Source organism: Lagopus leucura, unplaced genomic scaffold (assembly GCF_019238085.1).
Source record: "Lagopus leucura isolate 7727_CA_CO unplaced genomic scaffold, USGS_WTPT01 Super-Scaffold_739, whole genome shotgun sequence".
NCBI lineage: Eukaryota > Metazoa > Chordata > Aves > Galliformes > Phasianidae > Lagopus > Lagopus leucura.
Window position 1 is genome coordinate 2687904 of NW_024962255.1, and position 20133 is coordinate 2708036.

A 20133-nucleotide genomic window follows, 5' to 3' on the forward strand; every position below is an offset into this window, starting at 1 on the left:
TGCTCTGTCACCGCCTCGCAGCGCGACCGAGCGGCAGCGGAACGCGGTAGGAGCGGTCGCGGGCTGGGGGCGGGGGGGGGGGGGGGGCGCGCGGCCGGGTGAGACGGGGGCGGGGGGTGACGGTGCGCACGGGGCGCTAAGCGCCGGCCGCTGCCTGGCTGCTGGTTTCGTTCTCGCAGTCGCGCTTGTGTGCTTTACGTGTCCCCTCGGTGCGTACTGAGCTTCTGGTTTTGTTGTGCGTGGTGAGGAGGGAAGCTAAGGTGGCACTTGTGAGAACTGTTGTTATGTGCTTTATTTTACTTTTTTTTTTGTTTGTTTTTTTTTTTTTTAAGCCAGCTTCCCGCAGGCTGCTTGCAACGCACTTCCCTTTTTCTGGCCCTGTGTGTGTTCTTAGTGCTAGAACGGAAGCTGTTAAACTCCTGTTACCACTTAATCATCTGTGAGACAGAGCAGAAGCGTATCTCTGCTCGAAAAGAAGATATTGGATAGTGCTGTATTGCCAGTATAGTCAACTTGATGCCTAAATATATATATATATATATATATATACATATATATACTTATATATATTAGACTGTAATATTAGGAAGCTCAAAATACGTACTATGCTCAGTAAGATAAAGACGAGTTGAGGAGCTGCTCTGCTTCAAAGCCTACAACTGATGGTGCTTACTAGACCTTTAGCACAAGGTGTAGCGTCCAGAGGGTCTGTGCAGTAACACTGCATTGATCAGAGCTGGTGCTGTGTGATAAGGGTAAGGAAGTAAGGTGAAAGTGGATGCTTCAGTGATGGTGACAGGAATAGCAGGGCTTTGAATAAATCGATACTTTCACTTGTATTTTGCCAAGGGTCTGTGCAGTCACCCATAGAAATGTGTGTGAAATGTGTATGACAGCTTCAAATCGTAGTTAAAGGTTTACCTTGAGTGAAGTATGCAGCTAGGTACCAGGATCAATGATGTTTCTTTGGTGTTTGTTTTTAGTGCTTACAATTATATTGCCCTTTGTAATGTAGATTCTTGTTGGATATACAAACTTTGGTTTGTATGGTATGAGCTCAAGGAGGGGGTGGGAAGGAGGCTGGTCAGCTGGATGTGGAAACTTTCTTTGGGTTGCTTTTGTAGAAGGCAGCAAAAGAATGTTTTGTAAACATGTGGCCTTCTGTTTTTTTTTTTATGCTAAAGTCAGAGGATCGCTGTTGCTGTGTGGCGAAGCAGAGGTGGTCCCTTTCTTACTGCTACTCATTGGACAGCAGCTTTGTTTGTACAGTCCATTTGAAAGATCCAAATTTAGATGGCGAGAAGGTACAAATTTGATGTCCCCAGGGTGCTCAGAGGCAAGTGAGGGCTGTCAGGATAGGAATGTTTTGTCCTCACCCTATACAACACAGATGGTACTGTGTCTGCAGATCCTGTGGAACTTCCCTCAGGCAGTTCCCTGGGTGGTGAGAACGTAATGCGGTTCCTCCTGTGAGTAGTAGATAAGTAAACCAAATATTTTCATTGTACCTGTTCTGTTGTTGATTGCAGTTTGCTCTAGGTTTTATCGATTAGCTACAAGATCTTGTAGATACAGGAAGGTAGATATAGGTAGGAATTTGGGACAAACATTGAGTGGGACAGAGTGGAGACATGCTGAGGTGGTTTCAAAAGTCACTTCTATGAAGTGCTTGTGCTAAGCAGGCAGTCTGTCCTGCCTGTGCTTTTGAGCTGGTTTGTGTGAAGTGTGTGAAGCTGAACCTGTACTGCTCACCTGTACCAGATGTGAGCCTGGGCCAGTGCTAATCATTGCATCATAGGAACACAATCCTTTCAATCTATTTTCAGAAACAAAAAATCCCCACTACGTGGCTGCCCATACTATGGAGCAATGTCTTTGTGCTGTCTAATCATTACCAGCATCTTTTCTAAGAACGAAGAAGCAGACAGGAGGCCTGCCCAGGCATTGCTTCCTGGTCTTTGTGCATTGGCTATTTGAGCAAGCCTTGTTCCTCTGTTGCACAGTGAACTCTTTTGAGCGTGCTTGGAAAGTGCTGCCGCTCTGTAGCTCTGTTCAGACTTTGTCTCGGCTTTTGGTGGAACTAGGCTCTGGCCCATGGTGGGAGGGGGGTGGACCTCTACAGACATTTGGGTCCCAGCTTCTGAGAGCCTTAAAAATGGCCAACAAAATTAATGCCATGTTAAAAATCCAAATTAGCTTGAGATTCTCACAAGGCCTCAGTTGATGCTAGTTCTTACAGCATTTAAGTATATCTGATATACGATTGTTTGTATATTCAGCCAATATCTGCATGAAGAGATGTTCACAGTGATTAAGTTAGTTCCCTAATCCACTTTCATAAAGCCGTTGGCAAATGTAGTGGTTAAAAAAGGATGCTGGAGGTCTAACTTAGCTCTGGCAAGTTCCTTGAACTTGGATGCTTAAGTTGCCTGAAGAAGACAGTGCCAATACCCCTTTTTTATTATTACTGGAGAGAGCAACTTTATGCTTGGGAAATGGGTTATGTTGTATAAACAGGGCACCTGTACTCCATGTAACTCCTTACTGTTTGCCTTGGGCCGTGGTTTGAAAATAGTTTTCTGTTAGCTGGGATAAATGTATGTTATGAAGCTGTAAGTGCTTAAGTTGGCTGATTCCACACAGACTTGATGACCATGGTCTTGCTTTCTTTAACTTCACTTCTATGGCTGTTGTGAAATACTCACCTTTCTGGTTTATTACACTGAATGGGGAGTTTCCCAGCATTTCTGGACAGCTGTAAGTTTTGAATGCCTAGAAAGTGTAACAGTGGTCACCTTTGAGAGAAACATGATGTGTTTGCCAACTTGTATTTTTCTGCTTTCCCACTGTGGAGTCCTACAGCCAGCAGCCTGGGGCATTGCATCGACACTTGGTATGCAGCACAGGACTCCTGTCTGTGCCGCTGTTAACAAAGGTTCCTGTAGCTCTGATAAGCATCCTTCTCTTTATGGAGTTATCCCCTTTAGAACTCTGTGTTGTTGTTTGGCTTCATTTGCAGTCTGGGCAGAGGTACATGTAGGAAGCGTTGGCAGAAGGCAAAATGGAAAACTTCAGTTCCTGTTGCCTTGAAGGCTATGAGCATGGAGCAGCAGGCTGCTGTAGCAGGGTCTGTCCACTACAGCAGCTGGTTGCAGATGGGTGGCAGGAGATGAGCAGCTGGATGTTTTTCTGGTAATTTCTATGGTGTACTGAGTGCTGCACTGTCACTTCAGTTGTGTAGGATTCCCCACAGAGGGTGCTTTGTGAAATGGATTATTACTGTTTACCTGTTCTGCTTTTCACAGAGGATGCAGAAATTTGTCTTTTATGGCAGAACTTAAAATAGATTGATATAAATCCTTGAGGCATTAGTCAGCTGAGAACATCATTTGGGCTATTTATAGGCTGGCTGTTCTTGCAACAAGTGATTTTATATGGCAGATGATGACTCTGTAATAGAACCTCATTCTTTATTTTGTACATGATTGGACTCACTGCATGGTAAGTCTTGCAGAGAGAGCATTGGAAGGAAGTGCTACAGAATGAAGAACTTGATTTAGAACAGAGAAGGAGGCCAGAATAAAGCTGATGTCCTGAAACTATCATTGCTGTACCTGGACCTCAAGAGCCTGTACAGCTTTGTCAGTTTCTTTGGGCTTTGTTGTCTTGAGTATGTTTGTCAGTTATACGCTTCTCATTTTTCTGTTTTTTCCTTTCCTTGAGTTTTGGCTGATGTGAACTCAGCTACATCGACTGTTGTTGGAAGGGGAACAGATGCTGTTAATCTCATTTGTTTTAACAGCTTATGAAGGCTAGTCAAGGAGTCACAGGCAGAAGGCTTTAAAGAAAACCAATTGCAGGGCTCTTTGTTTCACAGGGTGTAGAATGTTATACCTGGTAAAGGAGAGAGCAACGTCTATGCTGCATTGGGCTAAGTAAGTCAAAAATAAATCTTGCTTAGACTGGTACAATAGCAGGTAGCTGATATGATGCTGACTGCGACTTGTCCTTGTCTTGCAAGAGCACAGCTGAGCTGTGATGAAAATCTGCAGCATACTGTAAGGAGACAAATGCTGTTCTGATCTCTGGTGAAATCAGCAGTCTTGGAGCAGGCTCTGCTTTCTGCAGAGAGGAGTTGTGTAATGTATAGCTTTAGGCAGCCTTTTATTACTGCATCCTAGCAATTCACCTGGAAGAGGAGAAGGCCAAGGAGTTAACTTGATTTAGTGTTCCCTGGAAAGCAGTCATGATTAAAAACTTGGAACAGACAAAGGTTGTGATATTTTCATAATTTTTGCCTTCAGATTATTGGAATGTGGTATTGTTGGAGGCTAAATACTGAACAGCAGCCACTAAACAAAGTGCAGGGTTGTCTTTTCAAGCTTTTAGGAGTTACCTCAAGGGTGAGCACTGAGGCTGAGGAGAGGACCTTAGCCGTGTCTGTTCTATATTTAATTCAGGGCACTCCCTGTTTCTGTTTGCTTTTTTTTTTCCCTCTCACGCACTGCTGCTTTTATGGCTGAGCAAACACAGACCTCAGTGTTCCTGTATCCTCCCACACAGTATTTGTGTATCAGGGTGGTGGACTCCTGTATCCTCTCCTCTGTGGCCTTTTATTGTCAGCAAGCAAGTGTCCCTCTTACAGCTTTATGAAGACGTAGCAGAATAAAAGTTGGGGAGGTGGGCTTGGAAGATGAGAAAGAGATGAGGTTGTGGGAGTGGTTGAGGAATTGAATGTAGAAGGGTAAATATTTGCTGAGTTAGAGAAATGGCCAACAGGGCTTGATGAAGTGGTGATGGTGGAGGTTTCTGAGCATGAGAAGTTGCTGTGTTTGTGAATCTGGTTTGCCTGGAATTGAACCAGTGTGGAAGAAATTCCCTGTGAAAAGGCTTGGATAAGTACAAGCATTCAAAAGAAGCAAGTGGAACTTCTTTATATATAGCAACATTTTTTTCAGATTGCTAATGAAGTTTGCCATTAGTCGTCAACCTCAGCTTTAATTGCTGAAAGACTCTTTTCATTATTTATTATTTTTTTTTATCAGAAGGGAACATTCCACATAGGATTAAAAGCATGCAAGCAACCCTTCTAGGACAAAAAGCTCCCATTCTTCTCTGCCTTTCACCACAGAAAGAAAGCCTTCCTGCGTTTGGATTTTACCTAGGGCTGTATTGAAAAGCATCTTGTTATCATTATTGTATGTATACATGATGTGTAAAACCAGGCAAGCAATCCCCCATGATTACTCAAAAAGTGTGTGTGGGTGGGGGGGGCGTTCAATGCTGCAGTAATTGGGATGTCCAAGATACAGATATTGTGACTAATAAGTATGCTTTTAGGGATCTGACTTGGCTGTGTGCCTTTTAGTTTTGGGTTGTGGTTTTGTTTTGGTTGCTTGTTTTTTGTTTTTTTTTTTTGTTTGTTTGTTTGGTTTTTTTTTTGTTTTTTTTTTAGTGATATGAGTAGTAACTTTTTGCTTATTATTATTTTACTACCATGTCTATGTTTACACTCTTTTTTCTCATTACAGCAAGTTACATCACCTTATAAGCAGTGGAAATGCATTGGACTAGGCATTAAAGTGGAACACCTTTGTTAAGTGTTTAGGATTGTTTGTTTTCTTCTTTGTCTTTCGTGGTGTTTGTGTGCTTCAGAGGTTTGTGTAGTCAGAAAAGAGGCACCTGCCTGCTCTGCTTAGTTCAGGAGCTGCTGGGGGGAAAAGGCAGCAGAATCTCGGCCTGCTATGTCCTTGAATAGGTCAGATTTTATTACACCAAGTAATGTAATAACATAGCAAGGATACAAAGCTTTTTGCTAGCCGTGGCCTGGGGGCACTGGTGCCTGTGGGGCGCTGTGCTGCATCGGCCTACTCCAGATGGATGGACCCATGGTATAAAGCCATGTTGGAACAGTGCCTTAATAGCTGTAATCTTTGGTAAGCCCACGTGGGGTGAGCTTAGGGAAAGACCCCATGTGGAGCAGGGGCAGAGTGAGCATGGAGGAGCAGTGGAGACAGCATTAGGGACTGACTGCAGCCCCCATCCCCCTGCACTACTCAGGGGCACAATGTACAAGAGGATGGATAGGAGGAAGGTGGGTTCAAGTAGCTTTTTAGTTTCTTACTGCTCTCATCTGTTAGATGTAGGCAGTGAATTATTAAACTCTGTATGCTGAGTCTGATTTGCCTGTGATGGTAACTGGTGAGGGACCTTCCTGCCTTTGTCTCTGCCCATGAGCTTTATTCATCACAATTCCCCCCTCTTCTTTTGAGTGTGAAACCACCATTCATAAGATAGGATTTCAGGATATCCTTAACTCAGTATCTGTACAAATTTCTGGCAGGGTTTTGCTGGGATGATGGTAGTTCTGACAGCTGCCCCCAAGGAGCAAAAATGTGTGCTTTAATGTCCAGTTTTGTAGCAAACTTAATTCCTGATTATACACTTGTGTGGCATGTACCATAGCCTGTACTCGGTGTGGTGGGAGGTGTTTGAAATACAGATACTTATATCTAGTGGGAAAGAGAAGAAGAAACCTTTTAATTTGATCAAAGGAGGAGGCTAATAAGTATAAAGGAATAGACAAAACAAGTGATGCACAGTGCAGTTACTGACCACGCACTGACTGATGCAGAGCCAGTCACCAAGCAGTGGCACTTCTTAACACTCCACCTCTATTTTGGACAGTAATGGCCTCGTACATTTCTGCATGTTCTGACAGAAGTGCTATCAACTTGTAGAGATTAGTTTCAGTTAGTTTCAGTGATTTCCTTTTGGTACGCCCTCTATGACAATGCTGTCAGCATGAAATGTGTCCTTTCAGCTTCATACTCTTGTGCTTCTGCAGATGTCTCCATCTCAATCTCCTCCTCAATCTCTTCCTCCACGCCTCTCATAAAATTAGTCATTCCAAAGTGCAGCTTGGTTGTCAATTGATGTTTCTACTTTTGATAACAGAACTGTTATGTGTAGGTTGCTAACTTGGTGATGCTTCAGTAATGCAGTAACATGTTTGTGAGTGATGCATCCTTAACAACATAATAGACAAAATGAGGAGTAAATATTAACTGAAATGAGTAAGATCTGACTGTATAGCTGGTTAAATATCTGAATATATTTACTGGTCCAAAAAAAGAAGTGGGAAGTGCTTTCCCCAAAAAAGCCTCTGCAACTTATCTGGTTTTTATCCAGTTTTTATTGACTGGCTGCTGCAAATGTAGTGCCTATTAATTTCATGTGGTATAATTAGCAAAGTGCTGCAGAAAATGACTGTATCACATCTGCTTTTCAGGTCTTTGCAATGAGTTACCCAGGCTATCCCCCAGCAGGTGGATATCCACCACCACCACCCCCAGGTAAGTCAGTCAGATGAATTTTAACTGTTAAGTGACCAATGGTCCTAACAAGTGGAAAGGTGGAATAAATGAAGCATGAGTCTGTAGGGCTTTCTGGGCATGGAAGCTTTCTGTGGTTTCTTGCTAAATTCAGATGGGAGTTGATGTTGTTTTCTCTAGGCTGATAAAGAGGCTTTAAAAGGTGCAGTGTCTTGTTTCAGTACAGCTGTGTTTGATTGCAGGTGGCAGTCCTTGGGGTGGTGCTGCCTATCCACCTTCAAATCCACCTCCTATTGGTCTAGAAAATATGGCTGGCTATGCCAATCAGTTCAACCCAGGCTACATGGCTGGAATGGTGAGTCTGCTTGCTTTCTATGTATCTTGACTTCTTTAAGTGCAAAGTTGTGGTTCTGGTACTGTAGACAAATCTACAGCAGGTTTATTTTGTGCCTTTGTCTAACCTTTGTTTAAATGCTGATCATTCAGTACAGGTAAGTAAAAAGTAAAAAGTAAATAATTACCACAAAGTATTCCTTGTGTTAGAAAGGCAGAATCTGTCGATAAAGTTTGACTGAAGAGCCTGACTTCAAAAGCCAAGGACATAAAACTTGACTTTGCCATGCAGAGGAGCAGGGGCACATGTGATTAATACTGACTGTCCATTATTAATACATTCATATTGGCAAACACAGCTCAGGTTTAGCTTATTACCTGCTTTTTTCCCAGTTGAAAAAAGGAGCAAGGTTCTGTAATTGAGGCAAGTGATTCATCTATGAAGAAAGCATAAGATTAGCTCTGGTAATATTTAACAACTGGCAGTAAAACCCTTTACACTGACTGAAGAAATGCAGACATTTTCTGTGACTTTTTTTTTTTTTTTTTTTTTTTTGCTTAGGGTGTAAATGATTTGTATTTCTAACTATTTAGGCTCCAGAAATGTGCTATAAAACACAGCATGCTAAGAAGTTTGTGTCATCAATAACTTAGGTAGCAATTAAATGAGTTCAGCTGTCAGAATGAGCAACAAAATTACCTACAGTGCTCATAGCAATATCCTCAGCGATTGGTTTCTGGGAACATTGCAGTCATCAAATGTCAATTCTTCTGGTCTTTTTTATAAGGGAAAGATGTTAATTAACTCCACAAACAATATCAACATGGCAATTTATGCAGATGTCTTTCCTAATGCAGTCTTAACTCTTGCTGCTTTAAACTACTAATGCATGCATTTCTCCTGTTAAACACCCAGGGTTTGCTTGCAGTAAATACTTCCATGTGAATAATGCCGTAGTCATGTTAACATGGCCATGCAGAGAAGAAATGGCTTTGTGTTTCTGGGGAGGGCGTGGGGAGGTGAACACATTGTGTTAATAATGCCATTGAAATTGAGCTAATTGTACACTTTCTTTCTTCATTTGTTGGCTGTCATTGCAGGCATCCAATATGGCAGGGACGTTTGGAGGGTCAAATGTACCACAAGGCATATATCCTTCAGTACCTGGGGGTTATCCACCAGTACCTCCAGGTGGCTTTGGACAGCCTCCATCAGGACAGCAGCCCTCTTATGGGGGGTATCCTCCACCTGGAGGAAACGTACCAGGCCAGCCCACACTGCCTCCTGATCAGCAGCCTATGGGATTACCTGGACAACCACCAGCACCTTACCCAGGGCAGCAGCCCATGCCAAGTTATCCACCAGTCCCGGCTGTGAATCCATCTTATCCAGGACCTACAGGGCCTGCAGTCTCTCCTGGAGCAGTAAGAGCATTCAGTGCTTTGGTTTTGAAATGTGACCGCATGTGTTTTTCTACATTTTTCTTTGTGTGTCTAAAAATGAAAAGGGAGTCACAAGGAGAATTTTGAACAAAGCAGGAGATAGAAGCAATGTAGGCATCTATGACTTCAAATATATGCTATTATACTGCGTTATCAGAGAAGAAATGTGAGACATAAATTAAAATTCAATTAATTTTGTTTTTCAAACAAAGTATTTACATTTATATATACAGTTTAATCAAACCTTAATTGAGTGTGCATTTTAGCATAATACAGGTATAGAAACAAACATTTAAGGTTATGTTGTCTGCTTCTTAATGAAAAAGTAGTTTTATTCCTATTAATACTAATATACAGTTAAACTTTTATGATTTTAGTATGGAAACAGAGGCACAATCACTGATGCATCAGGATTTGACCCTATGAAGGATGCAGAAGTCTTGAGGAAGGCCATGAAGGGATTGGGTGAGCAGTCTGTGGATTTGATATTTAACTCAAGTAGAATTGCAGCTTTGGTTCAATACTGCCTTACGCTGTTGTTAACATGGTTATTGTGTAGGCTGGTTCACACACTCTTGTACTTGGTAATCAGAGGAATTAATGGCAGTGAATGTAGATGAAAACAACATGGTGAATTTGGCATTTGCTAGTTCTTGTGGGGTGTTGTTTTTGGTTGGTTTTCTTTCTGGTTTTTGTTATATTCTCAGTGTATTTTTGATTGGTTTTGACAAGACTTGGGTGTTCTATGGTGATATGCAAGAGGAGATATAGCAGATGAGTTAGAAGCATGTGTGTTGGGCTTGGCAGAAGTGGAGTCTAATGGAAACCAAAAGCTGAATCCTCATGTGACAGGCATCTCATTCTGTGGTGTTTGTGTGCACTTACAGGAACCGATGAGCAGGCTATTATAGATTGCCTTGGAAGTCGCTCAAACAAGCAGCGACAGCAGATCATGCTTTCCTTCAAGACAGCTTATGGAAAGGTAAATACATCATGAGAGAAGAAGAATAAGGGCCTAGGTAGAAGGGACCTTAGAGATCATGCAGTTCCAACCCTTGACTCCGTGCGGCAGGCAGGGTTGTCAGCCACTAAATCAGGCACTAGACCAGGTTGCCCAGGCCCCCATCCAGTCTGGTGTTGGATGTCTCCAAGGATGGCGGATCCACAATCTCTGTGGGCAGCATGTTCCAGAGCCTCACCAGTCTCTCAGTGAAAAATTGCTTCTTCACATCTAATCTAAATCTTTTTATTTAATTAAAACCATTTCTTTGTCCTATCACTATGAGTCAGTCTTCCTTCCTTTTATAAGTTCCCTTCAAGTACTAGAAGACAACAAGGGGTTCTACCTGGAGCTTTCTGTTCTCCAGGTTGAACAGACCCAGCTCCCTCTGCCATCCTTTACTGGAGGAGTACTCCATCCGTCTGAATATCTTCATGGCCCATATCTGGACCTATGCAACACCTGCATGTCTTTCTTGTACTGGGGGCCCCAGGGCTGTACACACTACTCCAGATGGGGCCTCATAAGGGCAGAGCAGAGGGGGACAATCACCTCCCTCTCCTTGCTGGCCACTCTTCTTTTGGTACAGCTCAGAATACCTGTGGCGTTCCAGGCTGCAAGTACGCATTACAGTCTTGTGTCCAGCTTTTTGTCCATCAGGATTCCCAAGTCCTTCTCTACAGGGCTGCTCTCAATGAATTCTTCTCCCAGTCTCTGGACATCTTGCACTTGGTCTTGTTGAACTTGATTATGTTAAGCATGTCAAGGTCCCTTTGGATGGCATCCCTTCCCTCTGTTGTATCAGCTGCATGACTTAATTGAAAATCAGGAGACTTAATGTTGGGAAAGAAGATGAGAGGTTGCTTAAGGGGAAGATGATTCATAAGTCTGTAGCCTTCTTATCTACTCTTGATTTCAGTGCAGTATTTCTGATGAGTTACGTAGAGCAGTTTGTCTCTTAGGTACTTCGGCCCTTCAGTACAATCTATTTAATTTGACCTTAATTATATAATATGTATGTTAGTTTTTCCTGTTTAATGTTGTTAAGTAGAGGAACTTTACTTTGGTGATACATTACTGATGCTTGCACGTAAGGAATTTTAATTGAAGTCCAGAATTTGTTTATATTCATCACCTATTTTTAATTCTCTTTAGGATTTGATCAAGGATCTCAAATCTGAACTATCAGGTAACTTTGAGAAGACAATCTTAGCAATGATGAAGACACCCATCATGTTTGATGCTTATGAAATCAAGGAAGCTGTAAAGGTATGTGTAGGATAAACAGCTTCATATTTGGGAATATTTGAGGGAATATATTGAGGGGAATATTTTGAGCTGATCAAATTTGTGGCAGTAATTTTAAAGCTCTGTATTCAGGTATACTCTCCATTCAGATATTCAGCCTACTCCTCACTCCGTTTCTTGGAGGTTTATGATAGTAAAACTGAGAGATCTTATTAATTGTTAGATAAATAACTAATGAAAAGAGCATTTAATAGGCTTGCGTTGTAAAAAGATGTATTAATAAATGGAAAAAATGTCAGAGGCACAGTTCTGTTGCACTTTGCACTTGATTTATTGCATAGTCTTGAGTAAGCCACTGTGGTAACACTCTTCTCAGCCAGTGTGGAGCTGACAGCACTTCTCAGCTCAGAATTTCCAGTGACTTTATGCTCAGCACTCAAAAATAGTTCTAAAACCTAATTTAATTAAGATTTGGAGCAGGATGCACCTTTTGGTTTTGTGTACGTTTCTCCACCTGTAAAGTGTACTCTTAGCCAATGCTGACCATTCTGTGTCTTGGAAATGTGTTGCATGCAAAATTCAAACTACAAGCTTTTGGTTTTTCTGTGTCAGTGTACCACTCTGAATTGTATTTATTCTCTCTATATGTGTATTCTTCCTTAATTCTTTTTACATTATTTCCATATTAGCTGGTAGAAAAGTGTTTTCTCTTACAGTTTGCTGTTGTGAGGTTTTTTTGCTTTGGTTTTTTTTCTTTTTCTTTTTTTAGGGCATTGGCACAGATGAAAATTGTCTCATTGAAATCTTAGCTTCTCGCGGTAATGAGCATATTCAGGAACTCAACAGGGTGTATAAAGCAGGTTAGATTCATTACTTTTTTTTCATTGACTGACATTAATTTGGAAAATGAGCAGAGGTGTGTGACTACTCATCGTTGTGTCTCCCTTACAGAATTTAAGAAAACACTGGAGGATGCAATAAGAAGTGACACATCTGGACACTTTCAGAGGCTTTTAATTTCACTTGCTCAGGTACTTCCATGCAGTGTGTATTGTCTGTTGTTGTTTGTTTTCTTTTTTTTTTTTTAAAAAAAAAAAAGCCCACCAGCAAAACTTCTGTATCTTCAAATTCTTCCAGGGAAACAGAGATGAAAGTACAAATGTTGACATGTCTCTTGTCCAAAAAGATGTACAGGTCAGTAAGAAATCTTCATTATTTGTAAGTATGGCCTGTTCAGTATACTGACATGTGGTCTCTTTGACTTAGTTTTGGATATGCTGTGACTTTTTCTGTAGTAGTGCTTGTGTTTCAGTAGGTGGAAGGGTTATGAAGGTGTGTAACAGCATTAGAGCCTTGTGGCTCCATTTCAGAGAGGGGGCTCTAGGGAATGAAGCCCCACTTCCTGTTTGATTGGTTGGATTTGCTTTGGTTTTTAAATCTCCTGCTTTTCCAAGGTTGTTGTGTCATTCCGTTGTGCTGCTGCTAGTCATTTCAGGAGCTCTGTCTTTTTGCATCAAGTAGGGCAGTTGAACCTAATAACTTTTGCACCTATTACTTTTTGTGTGTTCTGTTTCACCACACAGCAGACAAAGCCATGGATCGTTTCAGGAATATACTGTCACACAAATAGTAATGCAGTTAGCTTTCAACACGGTTTGCTATAAGAGATACGAGTGTCTCAAAACATGCCTAGAGGTACAGAAATAAAGGTTGACTTAGGTGCTCCTAGGAAGAGTAATTTTCAGCTACTTTTAAAATGTTTTGTTTTTTTCCTTGGGTAATTCAGAGCTCATATGTTTTAAACAACAGTTTTGGGATTAGTTACTATTTATTGCCTGATCCTGTTTTCCAGTGGTTCTTAAACCAAGAAATTTTTGTAACTCATTTTTTCATCCTGATGGCTTTTCTGATTGATAATGTGTGCGTTCTCTTCTGAGTTTAGGAGCTATATGCAGCTGGTGAGAATCGTCTAGGAACTGATGAATCCAAATTCAATGCCATTCTGTGTGCGAGAAGCAGGGCCCACCTCAGAGCAGGTAAGGGTACCCAGACCTCTACATAAACATTACATTGATTCTGTTGTTTGTAATGATAGAAATGTACAACACTGCCCTCTGCCTGTGTTTTGCCATCAGTAAAATGGGAGTAATGATAACTCCGGAAAGCGAGGTGAATTCTGTTGAAGAAAAGGGTATGCAGGAGCTGTGCATTATGATCATCTCTCTTAAATGTCAGAGCTGGTAGAGGTCATATTTGTTCAAATTTTACTCTGATAAAAGGATTGGGAAATTAGAATTAGTTCGATTTTTGCATCCTTTTGTGTATGCAAGACACTTGGCAGTCCTTCTTCCCCTTTGTCTTGCTGGTGTGTTAGCTTAATCTGGAGTGGTAAGGGCAGCTGAGTGTTTTCTCAGTTTTACTGATACACAAAGCTTTCCCAGGAGAAATTGAACTCTTCCCCTTACAGGGATATCTTGCCCTTCAAAAATAAGCACAGAACTAGACAAGCTAGGAGGAGCACAGTGATGTTTAAATGGAACAAAATGTTTAAAATGATCTTCGAGATTTCAGAACTTCTATGAGCGTGCTGAAGTACCAAGTTGAGAATTGTTTTCACAGTAAAGCAATGCACCATGCACCAGTGCCATCTCTTTGTGAGACTGATTCCTGGAACCTTTCTTCTCTTGACAGTTTTCAGTGAGTACCAGAGGATGTGTAACAGGGACATAGAAAAAAGCATCTGTCGTGAAATGTCTGGAGACCTGGAAAAAGGCATGCTGGCAGTAGGTATGTGCCATCTGTGGAAAGCAGGCCTTAATTCTCCTCAATGGCTGATGAGGCTTCTGCTTTGGGCAAGCTGCTTAATTTAAATCTCACGTGCTAAGTTTTCAATGTTAAAATGGGGAGAGAGAATTATTAACTTGACTTCATTGTAAGTGATTAAATGTTCTACCAGCCACTGTGAGAATGGAATATCTGAGACAGCTTTGGAAATAAGGGAAAATGCACTAAAATTATTTACCTCTAACTTGTTTTTATTAGAGAGAAAACTTAAATATGGTTCCTCTGTTTCCTTTGCATCTTTGTTCGTAAGTGTTTCTGGTACTTACGAAGGGCAAAGCTCTACCTCAGATTGCCCCTCTATCCTTTGTAAGGTAGCCAGTCATTGGTTTCCACTAAGGGCTATGACAAGCTCTTGAGACCTTGTGCAGCAGTTCTGTTTAGGGTGGTTTATTCTAAACAAAGTCACACAGCTCTTTTTCTTTTGTTTTGTCTCTGTCTCGTAGATGAAGATGCTTCTTTACATTTGCATTTATTTTCTGCGTATCATTTTGTATTTACTGTGTTATCTATTTGTGCTTCTTTAAATTTGCTTTTTTTGTTGGTTTTGTTTTTGGCTTTTTTTTTTTTTTTTTTTTTTAGTTATGGTAGTTATAAGGAAAGGGATGTACCTATGAGGAAATGAGAAACAAACAAACTACAGCTACAAAACACAGCTTATTCTACTCCTATTGAAATAAATAAGGGTATTTATCACTAGGAGTAAGATAAGAGGAAAACATTTGGCTGAACTGCAACAAAGCTGTGCTTTTCTTTCATGGAAGCTTCTAACAGAATCTTGCAAAATAAAGATGATTTTGTAGAGCTTAATTCTTTCACTTCTGTCTTAAGCATATGTGAACTATATAACCATTTGTCTTACTCTACTTGACACAGTAGCCCCCTTTTTTTTAACAGCATGGGTGTTTTTTAAGACCCAGACTGAGCCTAGCTCTGATGAGTTACATTTGCAGACCTTTTCCAGGGTTCTGAATCTATCATATCAATAAGTATTCATGTTAGAAAACCTAACTTGAAGTATTGTTTGTTTGCAGAAGACCAGCTCAGTAACGAAACGTAACTGTCAGAGTTAGTAAGTCAGTCGATCTCATGAACCTTTGCAGTCAAGTAGCAGATCTTTCTTCTGGATGCAGATGGAGAATTAGGACTGTAACTTTCAAATAAGCCAACAACCGTTAGAGGATAGACTTTCATTAATATCCACTAAATAACTTCGTTGAATAAGCTTCTGTTTTATTTAGGGGTGTGTGTATGTATATATAGATATATATATATATATGTCTATGTGTATCTGGCATCATTTGTTCTTTTAATCTTGTTTTCCAGGAAAAAAAAGGTTTTCTAATTGAAAATGTTCAATTTTGCTTTTCTTAAAGCTTTCTGGATTGTACAGCTGGTAATTTACAATGTCATCTTCCAACATTTTAGTGTGATTGTGTTGCTTTAACAACAATCAAGCAACATGCATTTCACTTGTCATTTCTTTGTGAAATGTTGTATGTATCTGACAACTGTGTGTTAAACTGTGTTCTCTCTCATCTACATTTTCCTGTTCAGACAAGTACTTTTTTCCGACATAGAATGTGTGTTGCTGTGAAATATGTATTTAGGTTTATCCCTTTTGTTCTGTCTTGCTTTGATACTTGTGCTGTCAAATAGAAGCTGGTTATGGTTTGTTTTCTGTTCAGTTTGCCACAGATTGCATGGTTATTTACCCAACATAGGATCAGTGTAAAGATTGTAGTTCTAGTGAGCAATGAACAGATTAATATAAAAATAATTTGAATTGGGTTTTGTTCTTTAAGATTTCTAATGAACAATAAAAATGATCACTTGTAAATAAGCACTTCAAGGATTTTTCAAGAATCCTTGTGAACTTAGTGGCTAAAGAAATGGATATCTAGCTGTGAGTCAAGGGTGCAGTTCCTATAATAGGTGGCTTCCTATTGTAGGGCAACTCATCCCAACTTAGAGTAGGTCTTGAATTTGCCGTGCCTTGCAGATGGAAGGCCTGGAATTTTGTAAATCCAGGAAAGGCTAAGAACACTTAACTCAGTTCTCCTTCGAGCCTCCTATCCCCTCACCATAACCTACTTTGCTTTCAGAGGTAACAGTCTGGTTGCTAGAGGTAAAAGGGTACAAACTTGTTTCAGTGACTAACTGAAGGGATGGAAACTGCATTATATTGTCTGTGAAATTGAAACATGGGACTGAGCTTGAAAAAAGATGGTGAGATTTCATTTGGGTAGGAATACGTGACTTCAGTTATACTGTTTCTTTTTGCAGTTAAATGCCTCAAGAACACACCAGCTTTCTTTGCTGAGAGGCTGAGGAATGCTATGAAGGTAAGTGCCTATGTCAAGGTGCATAAACGTAGCATATGTTTTTAAATGATTTTACTGTTCATTGGAGTGAATATTTCAACCACCTTGTACAGATTTAATGGTACTAATTAAAAAATAGCTAATGAGCTGGAAGTATGAATTTTTTCCATGAACACAAGACTTAAGATTTAGTATGATGGAAGGCTGGAAAAACCTACCTTACTTGATCCACTTAGCAAAGTCTATGGAACTATGCCACTGATTTCTTGTTTTATTATGGAGACTTCTTTCCTTAATAAAACAACTTGTATGTGTAGGACTTGTTGATAGGGTTTAAGTATGGAGGGTTACCTGAAGTGCACTTCCAGTACGTTTAATTTATTAATGTATATGCTACATTCCTGCTAAGCTTAGTGAAAGCAGTGAGGTTTTGCTAGTAAAGTGCTGGCATTTGGTGAGGTGGTGATCTCTTGATTCATGCTGTATCATCCACAATTTCCACACATGATTCATGTATGACATTGTTTATTTCAGGGAGCAGGAACAAAGGACAGAACTCTGATTCGAATCATGGTGTCACGCAGTGAGGTTGACCTTCTGGACATACGTGCAGAATACAAGCGGATGTACGGCAAATCCCTCTATTCAGATATCACTGTAAGTCTTAGAGCACTACTTTGCCCAATTCATTTGCCTGAGGATGCCTGTGGGGACTTAGGAAGCTTCATTCACCATGTAATGAAGGTGCCAAATCTGTTAAGTTCCTATGCATTCTTCTGGTTTTTCACATGGAGATGCAGCTTAGTGGCACTCACAAGGAAACCCAGAAAGATAGTGGGGGATACTTTGTGCACCAGCAAATCTTGGCTATTCTGTCAGCAGCTATATTGTCTTTTTGGCCATAAGTCACCAAGGTTCAACTAGCAGAAGCTTTTTACAAATCAGTAACTCTTAGATGAATATGGCACTTCTCACAATATTACATGAAATTTTACACATCAGGAATAGGAACAGATAATTCCCATTTACTTGGCAGAGCTTCATCATTTCACTAAGTGTGTCCATAGGTGTAAACCCTGCCTCTTCTGTAGAGGCAGTAAAAGGAAGTAGAGTTGAAAAAAGTTTTAAAGTAACTCCTTAATTCTTCTCTCATTGTCCATAAGCGCACAGCAGTTCCTTCAGCACATGAATAAAGTAAAATGCTTTATATTTTGTGGATTGTACTTTGTGTAGGGTTTATTCTGATTCTTGAAACATCTCTTTGTCACTAGAGATTTTTATCCAGAAAATGGTTTTCAGGGATAATACACTAACTGAAACTGCCTTTTGAAAAGGGTTGACAAACCTCATCAACCAAGTCCAGTTAATGAGCAGCTCCCAGGGAATGCTTTTTAGTCATAAAAGCACCAGGTGACATTTATCTAGCAGAGCTAGCTGAATGGTGATCATATCATCATGGAATGGCCTGGGTTGAAAAGGACCACAGTGACCATCCAGTTCCAACCCCCTGCTGTGTGCAGGGTCGCCAACCAGCAGACCAGGCTGCCCAGAGCCACATCCAGGCTGGCCTTGAATGCCTGCAGGGATGGGGCATCCACAACCTCCTTGGGCAACCTGTTCCAGGCCTCACCACCCTCTGTGTGGAAAAACTTCCTCCCAGTATCTCACCTAAACCTCCCCTGTCTCAGTTTAAAGCCATTCCCTCTTGTTCTATCACTATCCACCCTTCCACCCTTGTAAACAGCTATTTCTCCTCCTGTTTGCTGCTGTTCATGAAATCTTTTCCACACTTTTGCATGTACATTCATTGTTTTTGCTGCCCTCGAATCAAACAGATACTATTTGACTGAGGTGTGAGACTGATTTCTTAATGCCAGGGCATCACTTTGAACATTCAAATATAACAAAGAGTAAACTTTCCCTTGCTGCTCCTTGGAAAAAAGTCCATGCTGAGTCCAGGGAAAAGGAGTTCAGCAATCTGTATTGCTGTTTCTGTAGTTTCTTTCTTTTGTTGGCCGAAAGACAACTTTTCACTGAAGGTTTTTGCTGAACTTTTCCAGAATGTGCAATTGACCCTGTATACCAAATTTAATTACCTAAAGAAATATATTCCCTTATTGATGTTTTCCATTCCATAAAGGAAAGAGCAGATTTTGCTGTTGCATTGTTGTTTTCAGTAAGAAGTGAACACCTGCTTTCTTTCAGCCCTGTCTTCCTTTCCTTTAGTTAGTAGCTTGGCATTTAAGACAATGTTCTTTCTTCCTTCCCCTTCCAACTCCCACGTCCCCAAAAAAGTAGGATGCAAGCCTTCAACTCTTCTTTTTCTGGGTTTATTTCCAGGGTGATACTTCAGGAGACTACCGGAAAATCCTACTCAAGTTGTGTGGAGGAAATGACTAAAAGGAACATTGGGCTTTCATTTAAAAAAACAAAAACAAACAAACAAACAAAAAAAACAGAAAGGAGAAAAGAAGAAAATGCAGCTACTATTTTCATGGTTTTGCTTTAAAGCATCTTTTTCCCCAGAAGTAAATATGTTATGAGCTGTCTCTCTTAAAGCGAATTGCTAGATTAAAAAAAAAGAGAAAAACACAGAAATCAAGCTTATGTACCATCTGCTTAGGATTCTTTGTTACCTTCTACAGTCCACGAATGAGAGTTTATTTTTCAGCTTACTTTAATCATCGGAAATAACATGATTGTTTTCTGGAGTGAAAATTGTGTTTGTATGGTTTAAGGCTTTATTTTGTACAAATATCACGTGCCACTTTATTGCTGGTTTTATATCTATTGTAAGCAGAGGTGGTTTCATACTTACACCTCGCATTTTTGTGTCCAACTGAGACTGTTTTAAAGAAGTTTTGTTGAGTTCTGCTTTCTTTACTTGGCTGCATGTTTCTAAGTTGTGTTCCACATCGCTTTTTCATCAGGGCAGCTGTCACAAGGCTATAATAATGTTGATATGAGTAGAAGTTCTTCAGTTAACGTCTTTCAGGTTTTAGATTGTGCCTTAAATATCTAAATATATCTAGGAAAAGATTATAAAATTAAAGCTGCCTATCTTCTAACTCTTAGAAAACTCTGCTTTTTGTTGTTCATGTTGATGTCATCTTTGCTGTTCTCGAAATGAAAATGTAGAAATGTTAAAAAAAAACACCCAAAAAACAGCTAAGTTGAAGAAGCATAGAGATAGGTCAATTAAAAAGGATTGCTTATTAATCAAGAATGTGCACATTTCTCTGTTTGCTGCACACACACCTTTCTGTAAAGGCCAGGTAGGTCTTTTTTACCTAGAAGTTGTGTTGCTCTGTGTTTGTCATAGAGGAACTCAGATGTTTTGAATGTAAGTTTAAAACCATTATCAGATTTGGAAAAAATGGAACAGTATCATTAATTAGTGGGGAAAAATGCTTATGTGGGATAAACAGGTAAATAGATAGGGACTTAAAACATTTATCTTCTTTTAAAGTATATGCTTTTTCTTTTTGAAACCTTACAGTTTCCCCATCTGTATTCCTTTGCATGTTTTAATGATGCTCTTGTCTTAAAGGTATTTCTCTTTCCTCCTCCACGAAATCAGAAGATAGATTTTTGGAATTAGCTTCAAGTT

General features: G+C 40.3%; 1 protein-coding gene across 1 annotated transcript; it reads left to right on the plus strand.

Annotated features, from left to right (window-relative positions):
- Positions 1–19591, plus strand: ANXA11 (annexin A11). Its single transcript, XM_042862818.1, has 15 exons — positions 1–46; positions 7292–7355; positions 7577–7689; positions 8769–9092; positions 9488–9575; positions 9998–10092; positions 11266–11379; positions 12128–12218; positions 12310–12389; positions 12496–12552; positions 13301–13394; positions 14050–14145; positions 16486–16544; positions 17058–17180; positions 18864–19591. Exons 2-15 carry the CDS (start codon positions 7301–7303, stop codon positions 18921–18923), a joined length of 1449 nt encoding a protein of 482 aa, XP_042718752.1. The 5' UTR covers positions 1–46; positions 7292–7300; the 3' UTR covers positions 18924–19591.
- Positions 19592–20133: the final 542 nt, after the last annotated feature.

Coding starts and splice junctions, on each gene's coding strand:
- ANXA11 (XM_042862818.1), top strand. CDS start 7,301: ATGAGTTACCCAGGCTATCCCCCAGCAGGTGGATATCCACCACCACCA. Junction 10,093..11,265: donor TCAAGACAGCTTATGGAAAG/GTAAATACATCA, acceptor AATTCTCTTTAG/GATTTGATCAAGGATCTCAA. Junction 12,390..12,495: donor TTTTAATTTCACTTGCTCAG/GTACTTCCATGC, acceptor AAATTCTTCCAG/GGAAACAGAGATGAAAGTAC.